The sequence below is a fragment of the Drosophila takahashii genome, chromosome X (genome assembly GCF_030179915.1).
Source record: "Drosophila takahashii strain IR98-3 E-12201 chromosome X, DtakHiC1v2, whole genome shotgun sequence".
Taxonomy (NCBI): domain Eukaryota; kingdom Metazoa; phylum Arthropoda; class Insecta; order Diptera; family Drosophilidae; genus Drosophila; species Drosophila takahashii.
The window spans coordinates 23,511,612-23,535,428 of NC_091683.1; the positions used below are offsets into that span (position 1 = coordinate 23,511,612).

General features: G+C 39.4%; 1 protein-coding gene across 8 annotated transcripts in view; it reads right to left on the reverse strand.

Moving 5' to 3' along the window:
• Nucleotides 1-23,817, reverse strand: part of Ten-a (tenascin accessory) — a 149,661-nt gene that overhangs the window by 27,393 nt on the left and 98,451 nt on the right. For 6 of the 8 annotated variants that reach the window (XM_070219336.1, XM_017144028.3, XM_017144021.3 and 3 more), the window contains 6 exons: nucleotides 23,548-23,742; nucleotides 20,974-21,183; nucleotides 18,734-18,919; nucleotides 14,533-14,679; nucleotides 14,153-14,360; nucleotides 11,638-11,664 (listed from right to left, as the gene is read on the reverse strand). In XM_070219336.1, coding sequence (XP_070075437.1) covers nucleotides 11,638-11,664; nucleotides 14,153-14,360; nucleotides 14,533-14,679; nucleotides 18,734-18,919; nucleotides 20,974-21,183; nucleotides 23,548-23,742 — 973 coding nt within the window. The remainder of the gene's footprint in view (nucleotides 1-11,637; nucleotides 11,665-14,152; nucleotides 14,361-14,532; nucleotides 14,680-18,733; nucleotides 18,920-20,973; nucleotides 21,184-23,547; nucleotides 23,743-23,817) is intronic. The other 2 variants (XM_070219337.1, XM_017144037.3) reach the window with 1 other exon arrangement.

Sequence of the window (23,817 nt, forward strand, 5' to 3'; positions counted from 1 at the left end):
GTTCGACAAAAAGAGGGGTGGGATTTTTCTACAATCTTTTTTTTTTTTTTGGTAAAGTTACCAAGGATATCGGAAACGAGCGCAATTGTTTGCACTAATTACTGCAGAGTTGGAGGTTTTCACCAGCGGGGGTTGGGGTTTTCCGGGGGCGTTCTGTCCCCCGTCGTCAGGTGCAGCCTCTGCTCTCAGCCCCCCTTTGGCACTCCGTTTCCAGAGTCCGAGGACTGCAGTTGGCCTCTTTTAACTTTTGTGCCAGCGCAAGTTCTCGAAAACATTTTCAAGTTTTCAAGTGTTGCAATTTCCCAACCCCCCTTGAAGCCCCGCCCCTGCCACCACCCCCTTTTTACTGTTGTTCCGCCCTCTCATCTTTTTGCACAACCTCCCCTGCCTTTTTTTTCTTCTCCTAACAGACATAAACACATAATGTACAGTATTTGGGTCAGAGTTTTATGTGCCCAGTTGCATTTTTATTAGGAGAGTGCAGGGGCGGCGGGTTGAAGGGGGGCCAAAGGTCGCCCGGGAGTGGGCGCTGGCTAAGGCTAAGGCCCATTGGAATTCTTGGAGAGCAGCGCACTTCTTCACTGACTTCTAATTGCAATTGACCAAAGTCGGACGAGGTTTCGTGTTCAAAAGTCATGCCCAACTAGCTATGTTTTTTCTTCGAGTGTGTGTGTGTGCCCCCCTCTCAAAAGGCGGGCATTTTGCCCACAATTTCATTTTTCCTGCCTTTCCAATTCGATGCAATGAAGCAACATTTTAGTTGAAATCAAACCGAAAAGCAAATTGCATGGCTATAAGTATTTTTTTTATACCAAATGTGTGTGTTAGTTGTTCACATACATATATAAATATATATTCCTTTTTCATTGAAGTGGTGAGTGCCATTGATTTTTATTTCGCATTTGATTCGTTTCGTTTCATTTATTATTTATTTGATTTATTTGCACTGCAGCCAAGCAGCCAAGAAGAAGGAACCTTTTTCGTCGTCGGCTGGCCAGGTAAATCACTCATACGCCACCGACACTTGAATGTCTTCAGCACATTTCACTTTGTTTGCCTGATTCGCCTGAGTCTCGCTGCCATTGAATTCAATTCGGCTTGATTTGGTTATGAGAACAGTTTTCACTTTGATTTTGTTGCCATCGAAATGGAAATGCTGCACTTAGTAGAGGCGAGGCGAAAGGGGAGAGGAAAAGTCGCCTCAAGGACCCACATTACGTATACGCAACGTTTGCCACAAAAAGAAAAGAATGTTGGTGCGAGAAATGGTTCAGTGAGTTTCCAAGTGTTTGGAGTGGTTATTTCTTTGTGTTTCCCTTATTTGGAATTTATATAGCTATAATTAAGAAATATTTAGGACAGACAACCACTTAAAACCAGTGATTACTTATTTAATAATGGATTAGATCTTTATTACAATATAAAAAACACATATTTATTTTATATCAATAGTTAGAGCCTAATAAATATTAAATAAATTAATGTTGGGGAAAAAATTCACTTTATATTTATATTCAATTATAAAGTAATATTCAAGAATTTAAACTCCAACACATTCATTTAATTTTACTGAGTAAATTATTTAAAATACTAAATTAATTATTTTTTATTCCCGAAACGAAAATTGTAGTACAATTTCCCCTTTTGTAACAATTTTAGTGCCATACATTTTTAAAGTCTCACAGTGAATCAGCGAAATTGATGACATGTTCTCGACCTCGCTTTCCTTTCATTCCTTTCAATCAGCTAAGCGCAATCATTATTATCTGTGAAGGGCACTCAAAATTATGAGGCAATAAAGGCATTTGGCCTCGCCAGACTGAAAGAGATCGGGATATATATATATCTTTATCTCTATATATATGCTTATAATAAAGCCAAGAAAGAGGCAAAAGCAATCTCGTCCGATGAAGTGAAAGCAATGCCACAAAAATGTTCTAATCTCAAAAGATGCGCGCCCTTTGCACCCACTTTCCACTGCTTTCTCTGCACATTTTCCCAATTTTCCGCCCATCGCCATCCACCACCCACCGACTAATCGCCCTTGCAGCGAATGAGCAACAAAGGGAGGCGTGGCATCCTAGAGAGCCAGGACCAAAAAGGACCAAAAACCAGGAGCCGGCATTGTCGCCACTGCACCTTTTGTGTCAAAAGTGCACTTCCATTATTAGCGCATTGTGTGGGCGCGAGGGGTGGAAAATGTGAGGGGGGGGGGGGTGGAAAACCCCTGGAAAATATGAGAAGCCCGCGCATAAAGGAAGTGCATTTAATTTCTTTTCTTTTTGCTACTTTTTTCTCCATTTTTGTTGGTAGGGGAAAGGGAGTTCCTGCCAGACAGGCTAGATTTTCACAGGGGCGGTGGCTAGGGGCTATGGGGTGGGTGGATTTTTGTGGCCATTCATAAAGCGGCTGGCTGCCATTCATTTGCACCACCACCCACCCACCTTTTGCTTACTTGGCTTACCACGGCACACAAAGTGGCGACGGCAGCAGCAGCAGCGTCGTCTTGCCATCATAAAAATTGAGCACGACTTAGTTGACTTTTGTGCATACAAAAGGACACCCCAACCCCAACCCCTACACACACACACACACACTCGCACACACCGAGAGAAAAGGGATATAATTTTAATTTGGCTTTATTTTCATGACGCCCACGAGGATGCAGCTTCAGCAGCTTCAAAAGGAAGCTGGCAAGAAAAACAAAGCGAGGACTGCAGGCGATTCGCTAGGGTGGCTAGGGTGGCCCACTCCGCTTTATGTTCATTTAGCCTGAAACAGTTTTTGAAACATTTTTCAGGCGAAAACCCTGGGCCACACTTTTCTTTTACGCTTTTGTAACCACGATAAATGTGCTTTATGTAGCGAGATGCCAGAGATGAGACCATTTCCACCACGAGGGGCACTAGGGGGTTAAGGGGTAAGGGTAGGCGAGGCGTGGCAAAGGAGTGTTTGTGTGTTTGGCCTGCCTGATGAAATGTTTCCTGCACTTTCGCCATTTCTTTCGCTCGCCTCTGTTTGCATCTTGCATCTTTTTCATTACAGCTCAAAAATAAAGGGCTAAAAAGGGCGAAAACGGAGAGGAGAAAATGCGAAAAGAAAAGAAAGTAGCAAGCGAAAGAGGGAAAAACCCCCGACAATGAACACATTTCAATTGCTTTTCCTTAAAAAAAAAGAGAAAAATTGAAAAAAAAAGCCTACAACAATGTTTGATTCATTGTTTCTAAATTACTGGAAATTAATTGAAATATATTTTTAATTTAATTTGTATAGAAGAAAATTCGAATTGAAATCCCAACTATGATTTGGTAATTTTAGTTTTAAGTATCAGAAGTAAAATTATTTTCTGGCATTAAATATTTTTTTACCCATTAATTTACCTTCCGTGTTTTATTTAATTTAATGTAGGATATATTTTGCCCTGTTTAAACCTGTAACTGATTACTTTTTAATTTTTTCCCATCGTCCTTCGGGCGAAGATGACGGCTAAAAAAAAACCCTTACACATTATAAATAAATAGCAGCTTCAGGGTGATTCTACGGAAAATTGTGTGGAAAAAGAAGGTGTGGGATGGGGAGTTGGGGCTAAAATAGGGACACACACTTATACTCACACACTCACAAAGGCCGAGGCGTGTATAGAAAAGTTTGAATAGCATTTTTAAGTTTGCCATTTACCAACACACAGACACACCGTCCGATAGGAGAGCAAAGAAAACCTTTAGTAGCGTGTAATTTGCACTTTGTAAATTTGCATAAAAGCTGCACACAAACAGCGAGGAAAAGCCAAGGGGGCGGGGGGTGAAAAAACTAAGGGGAAAACTGGCATAAGTCCAAGATAGAGACGATATGTAAATGCCATGCCATGTGTCGTCGCTTTAAGTAAGCAACTCGGGCAAAATTAGGGGGGTTTCGGGTGTTTCGGGGGTGGTGGAGATGTGGAAAGCACGCCTGCATAAAATGCCATTCATTGGCTCCAACATTTCCATTTAGTTTCGGGGTTTTTCCTTCCATTTCGTTCAGTTTTTCATTACAGATTAGCTGGCGCCACCTGGCGGCTAATACTGCCAGGAGAACTCACTCACACACACACACACATATGCGCCAGGAAAGCATATCTACGCTTTCCACATTTTGGCTGTTCAATTTGATGCACACAAAACAAATTTCATTTGGCAGCATTTCACTGGGAAATTCCCTGGTCACCGGAAAAAGGGGGTCCCGGAAAATCCAGGGTTGGAGAAATGCAAGGGGGGATTGAAGGGGGCACAGCACTAGATTGCACGACACTTTTGTCCCTAAGAAGATTACAATTGCCACCTTTTGCCACCTGGCTTTAAGTTCAATGCAATGGAAATGGATCGAATGGATATTTTTCCCATTTGGAAAAAACGCTGGCCAGATAAACTAAAAAGGGTTAGGAAAATGCTTACTTTGGGCTTTTGGCACTCGGAAAAATATCCCATAAATACATTTCATATTTTCCAAATTTTTAAAGATACATTTTAAGTAATTAACAATTTAATTATGTTTAAACAAATATATTTTTGCCTTTAAATATTTATTTTTTGTTTAAATTATCAAAAAGTTTAGACTAAACCATTAACTTTTAATTGCTTTTCCCTATCTTCCATTTAGCCATTAGGAATGATTAATTGTTCATTTTATCTCACGAAAATAAAACATTAGTACAAATATTATTATTATTATTATAAAGTTGGCCAAAATGGGATGTTAGATTATTATTCAGCGACTGGTAATTTAAATATTAAATAATTATATTAAATGATGTAGGTAAAATACTTTTTAAATGGCTTCTTGTTTCTTGTTTTTTTCTACCTGTAGAAATAATTTAGCGTTATCGAGGTTAATAAAATATTTCCAAGAATTGCCAGTAACTCCTTTGGTTTCGTATTTTTCCCCCATTCATTCCATTTCCGCTCATAATCATTCAGGGGCCAGAGTGGGCGGGGCTCTGCTGTTCGGGTTCGGGTATCGCCTTCATTTTATACCGCAATCAAAACAGTTTTCATCAACTTTTGCCGCAATGGCCGCATGCAACCGCCACCCACTCATTTCTCATGTCGCCGCCACAATGGCACACGGCTTATACATTTTATAGTTATATGAAGCCATTACAGTGGTCTGTCCGTACAACAACCGCCGCCCACTTGGCAGCGGGTGTGTGCAGTACGGAATACAGAAGCACGAAGCCCAGTTTTGTAGCTCTGCAGTTTGCACTTCACTTAAATGCGGCGCACGACGACCGTCAAAAGAATAACAAAAATGTAAGCTCACCCAGTGAAAGAGTGAAACACCGCACCACCCACTCAATGGAAAGTTCAGGGGGATTTTCAGGGGTCCACTGCTCCGCCGCAGGCCATTAAAAATTTTGTGCTGATGTCGAATTAGCGAGCGGAGCAACTGCAACTGACTGGCTGCCTAGCTTTGCCCCCAGAAAAACACATAAATATATCTAATCTCACATAAAAGTAATTACTTTCAGCTGCCGTTGTGTTGCTATCGAAAAATATTAAATTATATTGAGTGCACACACAGTGTGTGAGGATGTATGGGATATGTGGTATATGCCACATATAGGATATGCGATATGGATACACGGATACGACTATGGATCCCGCGGATTGCAGAAGCCGTCGACCGCAGACCATAACTATGGCCAACTACTACTACCCCAATGTTTCCTTTTGGCCCTTCGTCGTCGTCGTTGTCGACATATTTGCTTTTTTCCACATTTTTTGTGCGACTGCAGCGAAAATTCCGCGAATTTCTCCCCGTTTTCCCCGCCCCACTTTCCATGGGATGCCAAAAAAAAAGGGCAGAAACTCTTGGATATATGGACTTTGGCATAAAGTTGGCAGCGATCAAGCGATGTACACATATAGGGCTTATGCGAATATATGTGCAACATATGAATTCGGAATATTTACAAAGGAGCTGCGCTGGGTGACAGGGAATTTCAGCGAAATTAACTGGAAAGCATTGCCATTAAACGGGTGGTCTGATATTTTGGCTTTGCCGTACTTTAAGGTATTTTATATTAATATTTTCGCGTTAATTGTTATTATCTTTATATACACTTTCGATAAAGCGATTGCAGCTGTTTCATAAAAACAGTTTGACAGGATTTAACGATTATCTTAAAATTACGTTTGATTTATTATTTAATATAGTATAAATAGAACTTCTTTTGATTATTATCAATTATTTTATCCTAAATATTGTTTTATTTACTATTTAATGCTTTTATATAATTTAATATAATATGAATTGAATTTCTTTTGATTATCAACAATTACTTCATCTTAACCTGAAGGGCAATCAAAGTTCGCGTTTTCCTTAACCCCTTGGTATTCATTCTGCTTTCCTTGGGTTTTTTACCTCCCCCTGTTTTTGTTGACTAGAAGGGGGCCTAACCATCCTTCCACTCCTTTTATTTTTTTACTTTTTTATTTTCCTCTGTCCTTTCCACTATCACATACACCTCTTTGCTCGAACCGTTTGAAACTTATATGGGTATTAATTTTGGTTTATGTGCAACTTGTACGCTGTAAATTCCTCCGTTTTTTTTCTAGAGTGGATTTTTCTCCGCTTTTTTTATTCGTTTCGCCTTTGAGGCAAGCGGATGGCGATAAGAGGAGCAGCACAGCACCAACAATAACAGTTCCGGTGAAGCTATAGTCCAGGCAATGGCCTCGTTGATAAGACCAGAAAAACGCAACAAGGACAACTGCAACTACAACTACAAATACAACTGCAAACTGCCTGTGAAAACATTCGGACTGGCGCCTTTTTAATTTATATATATCCACTATATCTGCATTCGAATGCATGGCGAGAGCAGAGGCGAAAGCAAACAAATATATGTGCCACACATTCAGGATATATCTCTTGCCATAAGTCTTGGCAACTTGATGTGAAAACAAAAAAAAAGCTGACAGTAGACAGAGAATATATGGCGAATGGGCAGGGGTCAGCGATGAAAGATTCCTTAAACAATGCCTCAAAAATAAAGAGATTTTTTAGTGGTCAACAATAAATACTAGAAATACCAGAAAAATAGAAGAAGATCATTAAGTTACATTTTCATGATTTATTATACAAACAAATAGCTAAACTTGTTTAATCTTTCATTGTATTTACAATATTTAAGTTAGGAACTGTCAACACTCTGTTTGCGAAACAAGTTGTAAAGCCTCAGTTGGAGGAGATGTAGCAGGATTTCTGTATTGTCGTCATATAATCTATTTGTATCTACATTCCCATATCCTCGGCAGCATTAGCATTTTCCTTTTCTAGCACACAAGATCAAGGATCAACTGCTTACGACACTTGACAGCCAGCGGGAACCGCAAAAAAGCAGCTTAGAGCTGAAAAGGGGGGTTGGGAAGCCGCTGAGAAACTGTCAGCGACAACCCTGCACCACCGTGCACCACTCTAGGCAACCCTACACCACCCCCAACCCCATAAACCAGCGACTTTCTCCAGTAGCCACTTGATGACTGCCAGCAAGTTGACACTAATCAGTTTAGCTTTAGCCCGACGTAGACAACTTGATTTGCATACACAAATGTGCAGGGGCGGCGTCTGAAAAGGGGGTGGCGAAAAAGGGCTGGTGGGAAAACCACTTAAGCGGGCAACTAGCCCCACCTAAACAGGCCGTCAGTCAGCGAGTCAGCTGCAAAAAACGAAGAAGAGGAAGGTGGAGGAGACAGCGCACTTAACCCCCTTTTTCGGCCCCTTCTTAACCCACCCTTGGCTCCTTTTTACCCCTTTTTTGCCGCCCCACAAAATGGCAGCCAAAACAGGAAGTAATCTATACTCGCTCCGCCATTGTTTATTGTTTAATTTTTAGTCAACGTTGTTGCTGTTGCTCAACTTTTGACTCCGGCCAAGTCTCCGTTCTGGTTATGCCTGCTTCCTGTTCGTCCTTCTGACACCCACCCCCCGTTTTCTTCTTCTTGTATTATTTCTATTGTTAACAGTTTTTGCATTTGCCGCTGCAAGTAGCGAAAACTTTTCACAATGGACCTTTGTTCCTTCCCCTTTTTTTCGCCTCCCCCACCACCCCTTTATAGCACCCACCCACCTTAACTGCCCTGCCTTTCAACGATGCCACTTGAGCACTACAAAGCCAAAAAGAAGGAAAGAAAAAAAGAATAAGAAAAGAGGACACCGAAGGGAAGAGAGAGCACAACGGAGCAGACAAAGACGGCCCAAAATGCCAAAGACGAAGACGTTGACAACGGCGGCGGCGGCTGCCTTGCACCCCAAACAGCCCCACCCACAAAAGAAACGCCCCCCTGAAGTCATGACACGCCCGTATCGCATTTACTTGGATTTCGCTTTATCGGAGGAGCAGCAAGGAAAACAGCAACCCGTCGACGAGGACGACGACGACAACAACGTCACCCAGTTTCCATGGCATCATCATCATCTGGTTTTTTCCGCTTCCCTACACCGAAAACAAATAGGTGGCCTATCTAGGGGGTAATTAAGGATGATAAAAATGACTAGTTGGCACCTACGATTTATTACCAAATTTCGGTTTTTGATTTTACATTTTTAAATGCAACCATATTCGATATATACTCAACATCCAAAAAAAGTAAGGCACTCTTTTATAGTATTATTAGATTATATGACGTCTTTCTATAAGGTAAAATTAAGTATACTAACTGCCTGCTTTTGCTGCATATTTTAAGCAACACAGACCTTTAACTAATATTTATTTATCCCAAAGGTTATAAATATTTTAAAAGTTTAATTAAAAATTTTTCTTTGTGTACGCTCGGATATTCTTCTTATTTTGCAGACTGATATTTTCCTCTTTTACCGATTTTCTTGAGCCAAGGCAAATGCATTATAATTGAGTTGCGGTGCTGGCAACGTTTTACAGCAATCGTCCCAATAGAATAGCAATTCTTAAAGGCTTTCCACACTTTGCAACTTTAATTTCGTATTTGTTTTCAGTAGTAAGGAAAATGGGTAAACTAATCCCTCCACTTAATTAATGCAGTGAAAATCAGTTAATTTACGGGGTTCACAAAATGATCGGATAACTGTCAGCGAAACCCGTTCATTAACTTAATAGTTACTTTTTTTTGTAATCGATACCCACACATTTTACACTTTGTCACATTTAATGACCATTGATGGTGACACATTCTTTAGCACTTTTTTTTTATTAGCCCATCATTAAAAATTCTCTTGTCATATTTAAGAGAGACCCAATAAAATATAGCCCACTGCATAAGTTTTTATAGTTTTCCCCGCATTTCATTTAATTTTAAGGGACTTCTGCAAGGGCATTTTAAGACTTCGGCCAGCCGAAGAATACTTTTTGCATTGGCAGCTTGAAAATAAATACATATAATACAATACAGTTAACGCAAGAACCGAACATATAATTAAAATACGGAAAAACGAGAAAAAAACTCAAAAACCTGATGGAATAATTTGCATTATAAATTGTTTGTAAAGAATTTTCTGTTCTTCCTTAATTTTTTGTTTTGCTTTTTAGTAAACTTTCATATATTTTTTGTTATTCTTTTTTAATGAAGAATTTGTTGATTTGTGTTGGAGCGGATGGATGTATGCGTGTGTTTGTGTGTGATTGGGTGAGTTTTGTTGTATTTGGAAAACATATAAACAAATGGTTTAGACGCAGACAATTAGGACATTTAGGGATACGTTTGGGGGTTTTGTAGGGATGTTTTTTTTTTTGCTTTTCTTTGTTTTTATTTTTTTGAGTGATAACATATAAGGATATACAGATATTTTCTTTCGTTTTACTTGCATTTTTATTAGCTTTGATTGGTTCTTTCTTTGTCTTTGTTCTGCTGCTGACCTTTGGGTTTTCATTTTATTTTATTTGGATGGGAAACCTAACGAGTTTCTGTTTTTTGTATACTTAATTCCTTCGTTTGGTTAACAAAACATCAACAGAGATTATAAATCGATACGGAAACTCAAAAGTGATTCACATTTGATGAGATTTGTTTACCATAAAAAGCTTTGATCAAAAACCAACTGAAAACAACGAAAGGCGTAAAGAGATCAAGAGATTGAGAGAGATGAGGGAGGAAATCGGTGGAGTTTCGTTGATGGAAGATGGAAAATCAAAAATTAAAAATTTGGACAAAATAACGATCGGGGTCGAACTGTTGTGGTGAGAGACATATATAGAAAAAGTGAGAGAACGTGATGGAGAAATCAACCAAAACTCTGCTCGAAATGCTCACATGCCAAACTATGAGAAAAGTAGAGTAGAGGGAAAATCATAACAAAACATACTTCGATGACTTTCGGTTTGGATAAATGGTTAGTAAATGGGTTAGTATGAGTGTTAATATTGCTGGTTGATTGGCAAAAGGAAAAACACAAATCGGAAATCAGAAATCAAACTAAATACACATATAGACACGGTACACATAACACATACAATTATTTATCTATATATATATGTGGATATATATATCGAGATATCGAGATGCTTTCATCTTGCCCTATAAAGTATGCCAACGAAAAACGATGAAAATTAATATGGAAATAAATATGGAAAACATACTCATGATATGCATGTGTTTATTTTTTATCTTTCTTTTTTTTTTCTTTTTTTGCGAGTGTGCGTGCTGGTGTATTGGTGAGATAAAAAAATTATGAATGCATTTTTTCCGTCGTTAATTTTTTTTATTCATTTTTTTTATTCATTTTTTTTGTTGTCTTCACTCCTCGTTGTTGTCGTGTTTTATTTACATGAATGATTTGTTGACTTTTCGATCTCTGTGTTTTTGCGGTTCTCAGTTTTTGTGTGTGTGTGTCGAAATGTAATTTAAAATCAACAAAATGGCATTATATGCAGGGGCGGTGCGAAGGGGGTAGGTGCGCTGTTACAATTATAATGCAATTACAGCCGAGGGGCATTTAATGTTGATCAACGAATCGGGAAAAAAATTCAAAAGTCAATTGCAGGCCTTTCACATATGATATTTTTTCGGCTATTTGAAAGCTGTTTTTTAAAGATATTCGATAAGTTACGAGAGAAAAACTTGATTCTATTGAATTATTTTAAAAATTAATGGAAAGCTGAGCTAAAAAACAGGGTCCTTAAATTTTTTCTTCATCAAATTGTTTTTTATTTAATTTATTTTAAAATTAACTTGAATCGCCAAGGAAATTTAGGACCTTTTTTAATACTAATTAAAATTCCCTTTAAAAATCGATGAACAATTTTCTATGTTCAGCTGCAACTGAGTTAAGATTAGGAAGATAGGGGTGGATGATCGGAGAAGGGCTGATGTTAGATGCCACCTACGTTTGTGAACCAAAAAAAGTCTCGTGTGCGTGATTTTATGGATGCATTTTACGGAATAAGAACCGAAAAATAGAACAAACAAAAATCGATGCATTCTGTGGATGGATAAGTGGATTCGATGGATCAATGGATCGATTGGATGCTTGGATGAGGGGAACTTAAAATTCAGAATCAACTGAAGAAGATGCGACTGTAACAAAGATTTTTTTGTATTTTCTTTTTTTTCTGGTTTGGAGTACCCAAAAATTGTACGTCTGTGTTTCCTTTTTTCAAGTGTTTTTTTTTTATTTTCGACTTACCAAGGTGTGAACGAGCTCCAGAAGAGACTACAAATTCACGGGTTGAAACGTAGGATTTTTTTATTTTGTGATTTTTTTTTTATTTTGATTTGCATATTGGAAATGCATTTTGATTTGGTGTTGAAATTTGATTTGGATTTGATTTTTTGGTTTTTGGTTTTGGTTTAGCACACAACATGAAGGTATCGAGCCACAGCAACAGAGTAGGACAGTACACAATTAATTGACAGGACAATAAAAAAGAAATCAAAAGACAAAAATGCGTTTCGTTAACGAATTGATCAAACTTTGATATTGCTTAACAATTGGTAATAATTTGTTTTTGGTTTTTTTTTTGGTTTGGTTTTACTTTTAGCATACCTAAAGGTGGAGATTTGTACTTTCATAGCTTAGTGAACCAAAGAGAAACGAAACGGAAATTGAAACGAAACGAAAACGACACGCTGAGAAAATAACGGAAAAGAACACATTTGACGAACACACTTAGTCGGATGATGAGACGAAGACGAAGACAGAGACGGAGACGGAGACGGAGACGGAGACGGAGATCGGCAGACATCTTCGGGGTTTGACTGACATATCATCTTGGTTGGTTTTAGTATGGTTAGTTGGTTAAATGCGAAACGGAACGTAAGGGAACAGAAGGAAACGGAACGAAATTAAATCGAAACGATTGGGGGAACGGGGAAATTGGAAACGGAATCGGAAACGATAACGAAAGAGGAACTCAAAATCAATTTCGCTCATCGGTCATCCTCATTTATCGGGAATCCTCTCCTCTTGGTCTTGGCATCGGCGTAGATCTCTTTTTCTTTTTTTTTTTTGTTGGGGTCTTTAAATTAGAATCAAAATCATAGCAACAACTCAAGAGACACGCTATATACGGTTTATATATAGATACAATGACAGACTATACTTCGCTTAAAAAAACCAAACGAAAGCAAATCAAATGTAAAGTTAACTATCGATAATGTAACTAGGTCTGGTCTTAGTTTTACACTCGATCTGATCGATTACTTACTCATCGATGGAGGCCTAACAACGTTTGGGAGATCATTTTTATATCATTTTTTTGGTTATTTTTTATATTTTTTATTTTTTTTTTTTTTTTTTTTGGGGTAAGACGAACACAAGGAGGTTTACACTAGACAACACACATACTCAATGAAGTGCTATCATTATATTTTCGCTTTTCTCGTAATGTTCTCTTCAAAAAGTTCTGATTTTTCTTGCTCCATGTAGAGTTCGAGAGAATGAGAGAGAAATGAGGCGGCAAGAAAGGAATGGAAATTAAATGGAAAGCAAACGGGGCGAAGGATCGAGGATCCCCGGACCCCAAAACACAAGAGAATCAACTGAAGATGGTAAGTAATTGGTTTTTATTTTTTGAGAAAACTATGGAATTTTATATTATTTTCGGGTTTCTTTTTTTCTCGCTGGAAGTAGTCATCACCAGCGTTCGATTCTTCTCATTGGCTTGGCATTTCCCAGGCGGGCAAGAAAAGAAAAAGCTCAAACTAGGAAAATGTCATTTCGTTTTCCTCTTTTTTCTTTTTTTTTTGTTGTGGCAGAAATTAGGAGTAATTAATGGACTAACCAAAAAATCGTATAACCAAAAAAATCGAAAACGAAATCGAAATGGAAACGGAACGGTGGGGAAGAGAACTCAGAGGAACGAGAGAAAAGAAAACTTTGAAAATTCAACATTTTGACTTGAGATTCTCACATTCTCATCTCAATATTCTTTCTTTTTTTTCTTTTTTGGTTTTCAGCGCATAAATGATAGACTCATTGAGGGGAGAGAGGCGTTCGGGATTGTGGGAATGTGAATGGGTTTAGATTTTCATTTCTTTTGCTTCTTCTTGATTTTTCTTTTTTTTCGACTGATTGATTGATTGAGACTACTGGCAGTGTGTTTAGTTGAAGTTGGTATAAAACATAAACAGATTCTTTTTTTTTCTTATTTTGTTTCTAAAGCATAACGTAAAAATATGGCATATATGTGTATATATAGGTGGTCAGATAAGCCAGTTGATCGGGCGATCTGGTGTTATATACACATATATACGCTTCATATAGAATAAATTTGAGCTTTTTCCCTTCATTGCACCCGTAAAGCTTAAAGAATACACACAGAACCGAAAACGGAAAAAGTTCAAAAGCAATTCCAATGAAAAATTTCTCAATCGCAGACCAAAACGTCCCCGTATATGGGCTTTTTTCTATTTTTTTTTATATACGTGTGACGTTTGCCGCCTGCAACTCAAAAACTCAGAACTCAAAAGATCGAACTGGTAACGAAAAAGATTTGAACTCAGGAAGGAAACTCAAGAGTCGCTCAATGGCAAGCCCTCTCATTATATATAATAATATATATAATATATATATATGGTCACTTTGAAATCCCTGCGCACTAAGAGTCAGACGCATACGTATATGTATATATATAGGCTATGTAGATACAAGGGGCGCTACGAGTTGGTTCTAAGTCTTAGTTCTAGGGCGAATCACTTACTTCTCGCTGTACTCGTCCATGTGGGCGTACGACTGCACGGAGTTCTCTTCGATCAGGAACTTGACCCTCTGGTAGAAGGAGGCCGTCACCGAGGGCGGTTGCTTGCGGAGGAGCACCTCCACGGGATCGTTGGACGACAGGCACATTATGTGCTCCGAGCAGGCGGGATGTGAGCAGCACTCGCTGTCCGAGCAATCGGTCATGCCGTCTGAGGAAATGTTATAAAAATACTTTGAGTTTTGATATCACTTAAAAGTTGTGCCCAAGATTATGCAAAAATATATAATAATTTGTATTGCATACTTTTAGACACCTTCATAATAATTTCCGATTTTTCTTATATGACATATGCTTATATTCCATTAATATTCCCTACTTACCGCCATCATTGTCGATATTATCCTTGCAATTAAGTTCCAGTGCGATGGAGCAATCGCTGCCAGCCCATCCTTCAATGCAATCGCAGCGGTATTCGCCATTTTCCAGGGTACATTGTCCATGTCGAGAGCATCCATTTTCGCAGCCAGCTGGGGGTATTCAAATGGCTTCATTAACTACATGTTTTAGACAATTAAATAATCTATATATATAAAAATTATATAAAAACAAGAGAGAACGCTATAGTCGGGTTGTTGTCCCGACTATCTAATACCCGTCACTCAGCTAAAGGGAGTGCGAACGCTGTGTCGGGTTGGTGTCCCGACTAATAATCGTAACTCAGCTAAAGGGAGTGCGAGGGAGATAGATATATAATTTTTGATTGCGTATAACTTTTTAATGAATGGTCCGATTTGAAAAATGTCTTCTACATTTCGATAGGTATAAATATACACAACAAAATTGCATTTTTACTTTTCGGAAATCTTTAAAGATGTGGGCGCAGGACCCTTTTTAAAATCGTTAGTGGGCGATTGTGGGCGTTAGAGGGGGCGTGGCGCTCGGCTAAAATAAACTTGCGCTGCGTAGGAAGCCAAAGAATATGTGTGGGAAATCTCAACCTTCTAGCTTTTGTAGTTTCTGGGATCTCAGCGTTCATACAGACAGACAGACGGACAGACAGACGGACAGACGGACAGACGGACAGACGGACAGACGGACATGGCTAGATCGACTCGGCTGGTGATCCTGATCAAGAATATATATAGTTTATAGGGTCGGAAACGCTTCCTTTTACCTGTTACATACTTTTGCACGAATCTAGTATACCCTTTTACTCTACGAGTAACGGGTATAATTATACTAGTAGTGAACTTATGATTTTGAACCTGCTCCTTATCGACTTTACATCCCATCTATTTGACTTTTGTTCGCCGTTTTATTTAACTGGCTGGGATTCTTGTGCCAAATGGTTCGCTGTAATTAAGAGTAAACTGTCCGGATCGAGTGGCGCTTCAAATTGAATGATAACACCCTGCCCATCGCCGTTTCCACGGGTATTTCGTATTTCCATTTAAAAACGCCAGCCTCAACCCCGTTTCGTTGCCTCCTTCAGCGAGTCAACATCATGAATATAAAAATAATGTTGATGTTTGCTCTCACTCTCAGTGGCAGTTAACCTTTGGCAGAACACTCGGCGAAATGTTGGGCAAACATAAAAACCCAACGAAACGTAACCTAACGATAGATGATTTGGCCCCATTTTTACGTTTTTTTTTTTCCTTGCCGCTGCCTTTATTTGTTTGTGCCACGACAGCATTTGACGCAAAGTTAATGTCACTTGACATGTGTCATTTGCGAAATGGGGTAAGGTAGCACCACCCCCATCCCCCGCTCTTTTTTTTTGGCCCTTACACACCATTTCGATGGTAAAAACAGGGGTGGGGAGGGGAAGAAGGGGGGCTGCTAACTCAGCTTCCGGCATGTTAAAAAGTTTGCGGCGCATAAAATGACTTCCCTGCTTGTTACTGCCTTCCTGTTTACGAGGAGTCGCCCCTCTCTTTCCACCCCCCCATCGTGCCGTCTCTTTCGTTGAGTGCGTGTTTGTGTGCACATATTGGCAATAACTTCAAGTGGCCTTGCAAATATTGAACTCTCGCGGGGGAGGAAGGGGGAATATGTCAAATCTGTTGACTGGATTAGAGACCTCGAACATCGAACCTCGAACCTCGGAGAACTATAAAACGCCCAGCGAAATGGCCAAGTTTACTGCATACAAAGTGGGTTTCAGTAGTCCAAACAAAGAAGCATTAAGGAAGATAATGTTGTACTTAAAAAAAAAACAATTGTATCAAAATAATAATATATTTAAATGAAATCATATGTCAAATCATTTAAGGAAATATTTGTTTAACTTAAAAGGGCTTTTCCGCATGTTTATTGTTTTCACAATCCGAACTAAACCGAAAGGCGAATTCATTTTAAACCTCTCATATTTTGCCATTCATATTCCCATTACGCATTTTTTAAGTTCAAGTTTGCTAGCCATACTATTTCCACTTTTATTTGTATTTAACACAGCCATGTCTGCAGGTTTTTCACCTACCATTTCGACGACCCGACCCTCCCCTTTGGCTTTTCCACCCTCAGCGTAGCTTATTTCTCCTCTATTTTATCACTTTCGGCGTACAAATCCCTCGTTTTTTATGCCTGGCCATTCAAAAAATTGTTGTAATCTCCCCAAACACACTTCTGCACATATTTTACAATCCATAATAAAATCCCAGCTAGCATAAAAAAAATGAAAAAAAAGAAAGGTTAGCGATGGGGAAAACATTGTAAATATTTGAATGAGACGGCGGCGGGTGATAGAAAAAGGGGAATAGAAATGGATGTCGGGGTTCGGGCAACTAAATGTAACTACGACATAAAGTATGCATGTGGCTTTCGGGTGTCTGTGCCCCTAGAAAACTCTCCTAGAAACCCCCCCAGAAACCCACCGAAAACCCCCTGAAGAGGGCCAATTGAGTAGAGTTTTCGGTGGCGCGTAATTCGCTGGAAATCTCTGTTTCGAATTCAATCAACTCTGCCGCATTCAAGTCGCCGCCTGACTGCAGTTCGGCTGAAAGGTCTAATCTGTGCCGAGATCCCCCTTTGGATGCGCCCCGCCCATGGGCAGCACCACCCTGCATTCGTCTAAGCAAAGTTGGGCTGTCAATTTAGCCAATTTCTAGCTAGAACCTATATTTTCATAAGACTATAAATAAATCTACAGAAATAACTAAGCTTTTGAAATAACTAAAGTAATCAAAAGTATACAACAATATATATCGCTTCAAAAATATACGTCCTGTTTTCATTTCATAACTTAAGATACCTTAAAAATCAAAATGAATTTTTATTTTCATGCTCAAGTCATTAACAAATATTATACTAGAAAAAGAAACACTTTTAAAAAAAAATAAATATATGCTTAAATATTTCTAAAGACCCAACTATTTCGCCTTCGGAAAAAAAAATAAATGGCAGCACTGAGGCAAAGTCGTTAAGTACTTTCTAAAAATACAAAACCCAAAGCCAGACACAGATACCATATAGTATGGCCCCCCCTTTTCACTTGAATCGATTGAAAGAGTGTTTCCCAGGGGACAAAGACGCAGAGAGAGGGGCGCAACCGAAAAGGGGGCGAAGATTGCTTGTGACTCTGAATGACGTCGGAAGTTTTATTGGTTTTGCACACGTCAACGAAATGCTGATCGCGGGCAAGGGGTGGTTTTAACCCCCTCTTCTGTTTTCCGATATCCAAAGGGGGTTCGTAATGCCATTACATGCATGCCTGGGCCGCCGCCAGGGGGCGCCACACGTTTCAATGTTTTTGTAACATGACTGTTTGTTTTTAAAGTTTTAATCACTGTCAATCGATAGCTACTTATCATGCTGCAGTGCCAGCCTTTCGTCCCCGGGAAAGGAAATCGGGAAACGGGAAAAGTCGTATCCTGCTTCTGCTCCTTTTCATTGATGTTGTTTTTTGGTTGCGTTGCCTCAAACAACATGGTTAAGTCATGGCGGCAAAACTGTCAAACGCACTTCCAGCCCGCCAACAAAAAAGGAGGAGGAAAATCGCAAAAGTAGGGGGGTGGGGGAAATTCCCTAAAGAGGGGGCGCCGGAAAATCAAAGGGTTTGGCATGGAGCAAAACTGAAGTGGAGAGCAAATGGCGTAAACATGTACAAAATACTTTGGTGCATCGACTCTAGCCGGCAAGAAAAAAACCCGAAAAAAGGAATTGATAAAAAGCACGACAGGCTACGTTGGCAAAAAAGAAATGTAACAGAAAAAAAGAGAACTTAAAAACAGCCACGACAGCAGCTACATTGACAGTGGGCGGGGGCGGTACCGAGGGCGTGGCAACTGCAGTAAACACCGCAATGTTGCTGTTGTAAAGTAACTGGCGGTATTGCCTAGATATCGACTACTGCCAAAAATGCAAGTTCAAGTTTTATCTACAGGGTCTTTGCTATTTTTTTAATAGCGCAAGAAAGAAATATTTACTAAGTAGCTTTAAAAAATATGATGCTTTAAAAAAATGGCGCCCACCGTGGGGCATTTTTAAAAAGTTACTTATTAATATTTCATATTTACCCTCATACAACATATATTCTTTTTAAATGATTTTTAAGCCCAAAACTAAACTCCCTTTACTTACGCAGCGTGCAGTGGCGACCATTCCATCCTTGGGAGCAGACGCAGGTGCCATTTTTGCATTGGCCGTGTTCCGAGCAGCGGGCATCGCAGGGCAGTTGGTCGCACAGGTTGCCCGTCCATCCCGAATTGCAGCGGCATTTTCCGGACTCACATACACCATTCCTTCCGCAATCCAAACTGCAGACGGCTGGAGAAAAATAAATAAAAGAATATTGCATGAAATTAGCATGTGAACTGCACTCCATCACTTTAAAAATCCTTTTTGAAAAATGTAACCAGATAAAATACTTATAATATATGTACAAAAATTAGAATAGAAAATATTATTTTAAAAGGCCTTCTTTCAGTCGGAGCTCCCAGTTTTTCCATCCAATTTTCATATTTGTCCATGTGCGCATTTAAATTCATTAAAGCCTCTGTTTCCCGGGCTCTTTTCACGTAAAGTGGCTGGAGTGAAAGGCAGTCGGGTGCTGGGAGCCATAAAAACAGCATTATAAATGTTACATTTACGTGGTGGCACACTTTGCTAACAAGACCCACACCATTTCCATTTGTATTCCCCCTCGCCTTTCTTTCCTTTTCCCAGAGATGTCACTTTTCCTCGACTCGACTGAAGGATTTTCTGTGCAAATGGTCAACTGTTCTGGTTCACAAGTTGGTTCATAGGTTGGTTGTACGATTACTTCATGGATATTGATTCAGTGAACATGACTTGGTTGGCTTCATTTTTTGCTTTCAGGAACTTGAAGGATTTAGAAGAGAGTCTTAAAATTTAAGCAGGTTTTTGTGAGCTAATTTATAAGGTTTTAAGATCTCCTAGGGACATAAATATCCATTTTTTATCAAATATATTCATTTTCATTATTCTAATCAACAAAAGCTATTCAAAAATTAATTCATGTTTTATTTAAGCTTCGGCTTGCTAAAAATTTTGAATGGTAAATTTTTCATTGGTTTGGTTCGGGGATTTCTTGTTTTCCTGCTTTGGCCCCAGCTTTAATTTATGGTTTAGTTCATAATCTGGTTTTTGGGGGTTGCTTCACGACCCCATGACTTTTGTTAGCAGGCGTAAATTTATTTTATTTGCTTTTGCGAGGAGGCAAAGGGAAAGGCAGCAGAGCCAATCTGCGTATTAAATAAATAATGAATTTTTATGAGACTCTGCTTCATTACGCCGGGAGGAGTCGTCAACGTGGTCCACCGCCTCCCGTACTACAAGTATATAGGTACATCCTATATATATCCTATATAGTATGCACCCCCCAGCCGCTCACTTTCCTCCTTCTGGTGCTAAAAAGTTAAGCAAATTAGGAGTACGTGTCCTTTGGCCTTCGGTGGCATCGTAAGCCGCTTGTTTTATTGAGCTCCTGCCCCTGAATTCTCCACCGATTCTCTGCTGATTTTGCTCTCTTTCCTTTCTACCTTTCGGATGATTATGGACCCCGGCCGTGGGCCTAATTGGAAGCTCCGGCTTTATGGCTCAGCATTCCATTCTAATTTCGGGTTTAGTTGTGGCCATAAAACATCATCATATTCGCTGGAGTGGAGTGGAGTGCAGTGGAGCTCCAGTGGGAGTGGGGGGCAATATCATCTGACAGATCTCGTGAGTGATTGCCCGGCTATGTGTACCTGATTTTCCTACGGCTACTTTATGGCCCCTGCATAAAATACAGGCTTTCAGGGAAGTACGTTTACGTTGCGACGGGGTTATTGAGTCATATGGATTCCAATTTCGATAGAAATAAGAATTAAATTCTGTATTAATTTAGAAAAAATAAATTATTTACTGATAATACATTTTGGGTTCCAAGAATGCTGACCCAAAACTGCCCTTTCAGTTCTCAGAATTTTATATAACTCTGAAATTCGATTTTAGAGTGTGTTTTATTCCCTAAATGATGTTTAGATATTAGCTAAATTTCAGTGTTTCCAAAAATGGTGACCCCAGACTTTATTCACAGACCTTATAACTTGACAGTTTGGTCTCCGCTACCTCTACAAATTTATGTTTTGTTTATTTTTAAATCTGCATTACAAGTTTTAATTTTACTGGTAGTCAAAAACTTAAACCTTTTAAATATTTCCGAAAATGGTGACCTAAAACTGCACTTACAAGCCCCATAACTTGAACATTCGGGCACCGATTTAAATGCGGCGTGTCTCTAATAATTTGTAATTCCCTAAAGCATTAGTTAGGGGCAAACACTGAACATGTATAGGGGGCGGTCAGGGAGAACTCACCTTGGGAGCAGTCGGGACCCGTCCAGTGGCGCTCGCACACACATTGACCCGTCTCCAGGTCGTAGGTTCCGTGCTCGGAGCAGCCGGGCAGACACTGGTACACCTGCTGGTCGATCGTTCCGCAATCCTCGCCCTGCCATCCGGCCTTGCAGTAGCATTGTCCGGCGACACAGGTGCCGTGACCGGAGCACAGGGGATCCAGGCAGTCGTCTTCGCATCCATCATCATCATCAGCAGCATCATCATCGTCAGCGGTTGTGGGTGTGGGTGGTGATGGTGGTGGTGGTCAGAGGTCAGCGTTTGGTGGTTTGGGGAAAGAGAATACAAAACGATTGTTAGTCAGCACACAAAACACACACGCACATGGGTGGCATGGGTACAGTGGGGAATGGCTAAGGTGGAGGGTGTAAAGGCATCTTCTAAGAACTCAAGCTGGCAACCCGCTGAGTTTTGTAATTCGTTTTTGGCTTAGGAAAATTCTTGTCAATCGGATACATTTTTATTTTACTTTATAATAAATCCTTTAAGTGTTTAATATTTCTTATTTAATTTTGAAAAATATTTTTTTTAATATCTCTTTAGTAATATTTCTTTATATTTTCCCTACGAGTTTTCACTGTATTTAGGGAAGCGAAAAAAAAGAGTTCAGGGGCAGAAAAAGCGGAAATATATATATTTGGTGGGGCAGTGAAATCGTGACAGTCGTGGCTAAACAAAAAGCTTTCCGCCATGAAGGTCTCCCTCCTCTATTTTCTATCTCTTTCTAGGTGCCTCCCTCACGCTTCCTCCCTCTCACACAAATACACACACACATGACATGATTAGTATGTTAGACACGTACAAAAGTGGTCATTAAAATGAAATTCCAGTTTAGTTCAAGTTGGTAATTTTGCGCAGTTGTTGCAATTTTTCTTTTGGCCCGCTTTGTTTTGCTTCTGTTTATTTTCCTTTTTTTCTGTTGGCTTTTGGCCATGCTTTTCCGCCCGTCCCGCCCACTTTTCCTGTGGCCTGCTGATATTTTACTTTTCGTGTTTTCCTGCATGTGTATGAGGAATATGCTCTCAACATATAAATTCGATTTTATACGTTTTATGTTTGCTCAACGTTTTTTTTTCCGTTTTTTCCCCTGTGTCTTGGTTTTATTTTTTGTCCTGTTTCTGTTTCGGATTCTGTTTGTTGTTTGTCCCTGTTTGTTTTCGTATGCCAAGAGTCCGATGCTCAAACACACACACAGGAGGCACATTCCCTGTATTGTTGCATGTTGCATGTTTTATAAGCCATTTTAACCTCAATTCTTACAGTGGGGCATATTGTTTTTTATAAAATTTAAAATTAAGATCACAAAATTATCAAATATTATAAATTGAGAACTATTTCCACTACTCTGTTTAAAAAATTCCCTAAAAAAGTAATAAATAAAATAATAAATAAGTGATAAGTGATATATATTTTCTACAGGCCAATAATAAATTAGCTAATACAAATTTCCCACATGAATAGCCTTTAGAATGTAATTTTCCCACCTAAAATTTTCCCAAAGGGTGTTTTCAACGAAAAACATTTATTTTTGGCCGCATTTTCCTTTTTGTTTTTCGCTGCGAATTATTTAACAATCCGTTGTTTTTACAGCTCTTGACTGGCTGAACTCCTCAGCGCCATTTTCCCTTTAAAATTCGCCTCCATTTTCGCTGGCTGCTTTTAGGCTAATTCAAAGTTATCTGAGTCGCGGCCAGAGGGATAAAAATAGAAGAGAAAAAACGTCGGAAGGGAAAAATTGTTGGCATTTCTTTGTCGTTCGCTTTGTCAATTTAAGGCCCACACACACACAAAAAGCGAGGACAGAATTTTTTGGCAGCCGAAGGAGGGGAGAAGGTGTCGTCGGCATAATAACTGAAATATTTTGGCATCCACTTGGGGCCGCCCTCTCCGCCCACTTGTCCTTGTCCGCCGGCCTTATCGGCCAGTGTCAACATGGCCCGGAACGGAACGGAACCGAGGAGCTGGCTCCGAATTGCAAACAAGGCAAATAAATAATTTTAGCATTTTTATGCCAAGTCAGCAAAAAGCTCAAACACACACTCACACGCCAAGAAAAAAGATGTCCTGTTTTTTCGTTGTCTACCTTTAGTTTTAAAGTTTTCACAGGGACAGCTCATTTTTCACAAATTGCTTAAATTTCGAATATTTTTGAATGGTTTAGAAAAATTCTAAAAATTTGTTAAAGGTTATTTGGATGATAATTTTGATGTCTGCATAAAATATATTTCTTTAAATTATTATTTATTTTTGTCTACCTAACAGCTAATCTTTCTAATTTTTTTAAGTTCTTGACTATTTTTGACTGGTTTAGAAAACACTCAACAATTTTAAAAGGTATTTTAAAAGAACAATTTTGATGTCTTCATATAATATAATATTTCTTGAAATTATTTTTAAACCAGTTTTACAGGGAGTAATTTTATAAATTGGTCTAAAAAGACTTAAATTCCCCATCTATTATTTGGCATATCTATTATTTTCTTTAGCCTGGGATTAATTTTTTAGAGTGCACAGGGGAGAGTCCTTGACACTTACGTTGATCGCAGTAGGGTCCTTTCCAGCCGCGCTCGCAGTGGCACTCGCCCTCGATGCAGCGTCCGTGGCTGGAGCAGTTGGGCACCTCGCACTCGCCCACCGGAATGTCGCACTCGGCGCCCTTCCAGCCCTCCTCGCAGTGGCACACTCCTCCGCCGTAGTGTCCATGTGCCGAGCACAAGACCGGACAGACGCCTGAAAAAGACGATGGGGAGAATGGAGAATGAGAATGGGTATGGGAACAGAGGTGAAAAATAAATTCGACTGGGA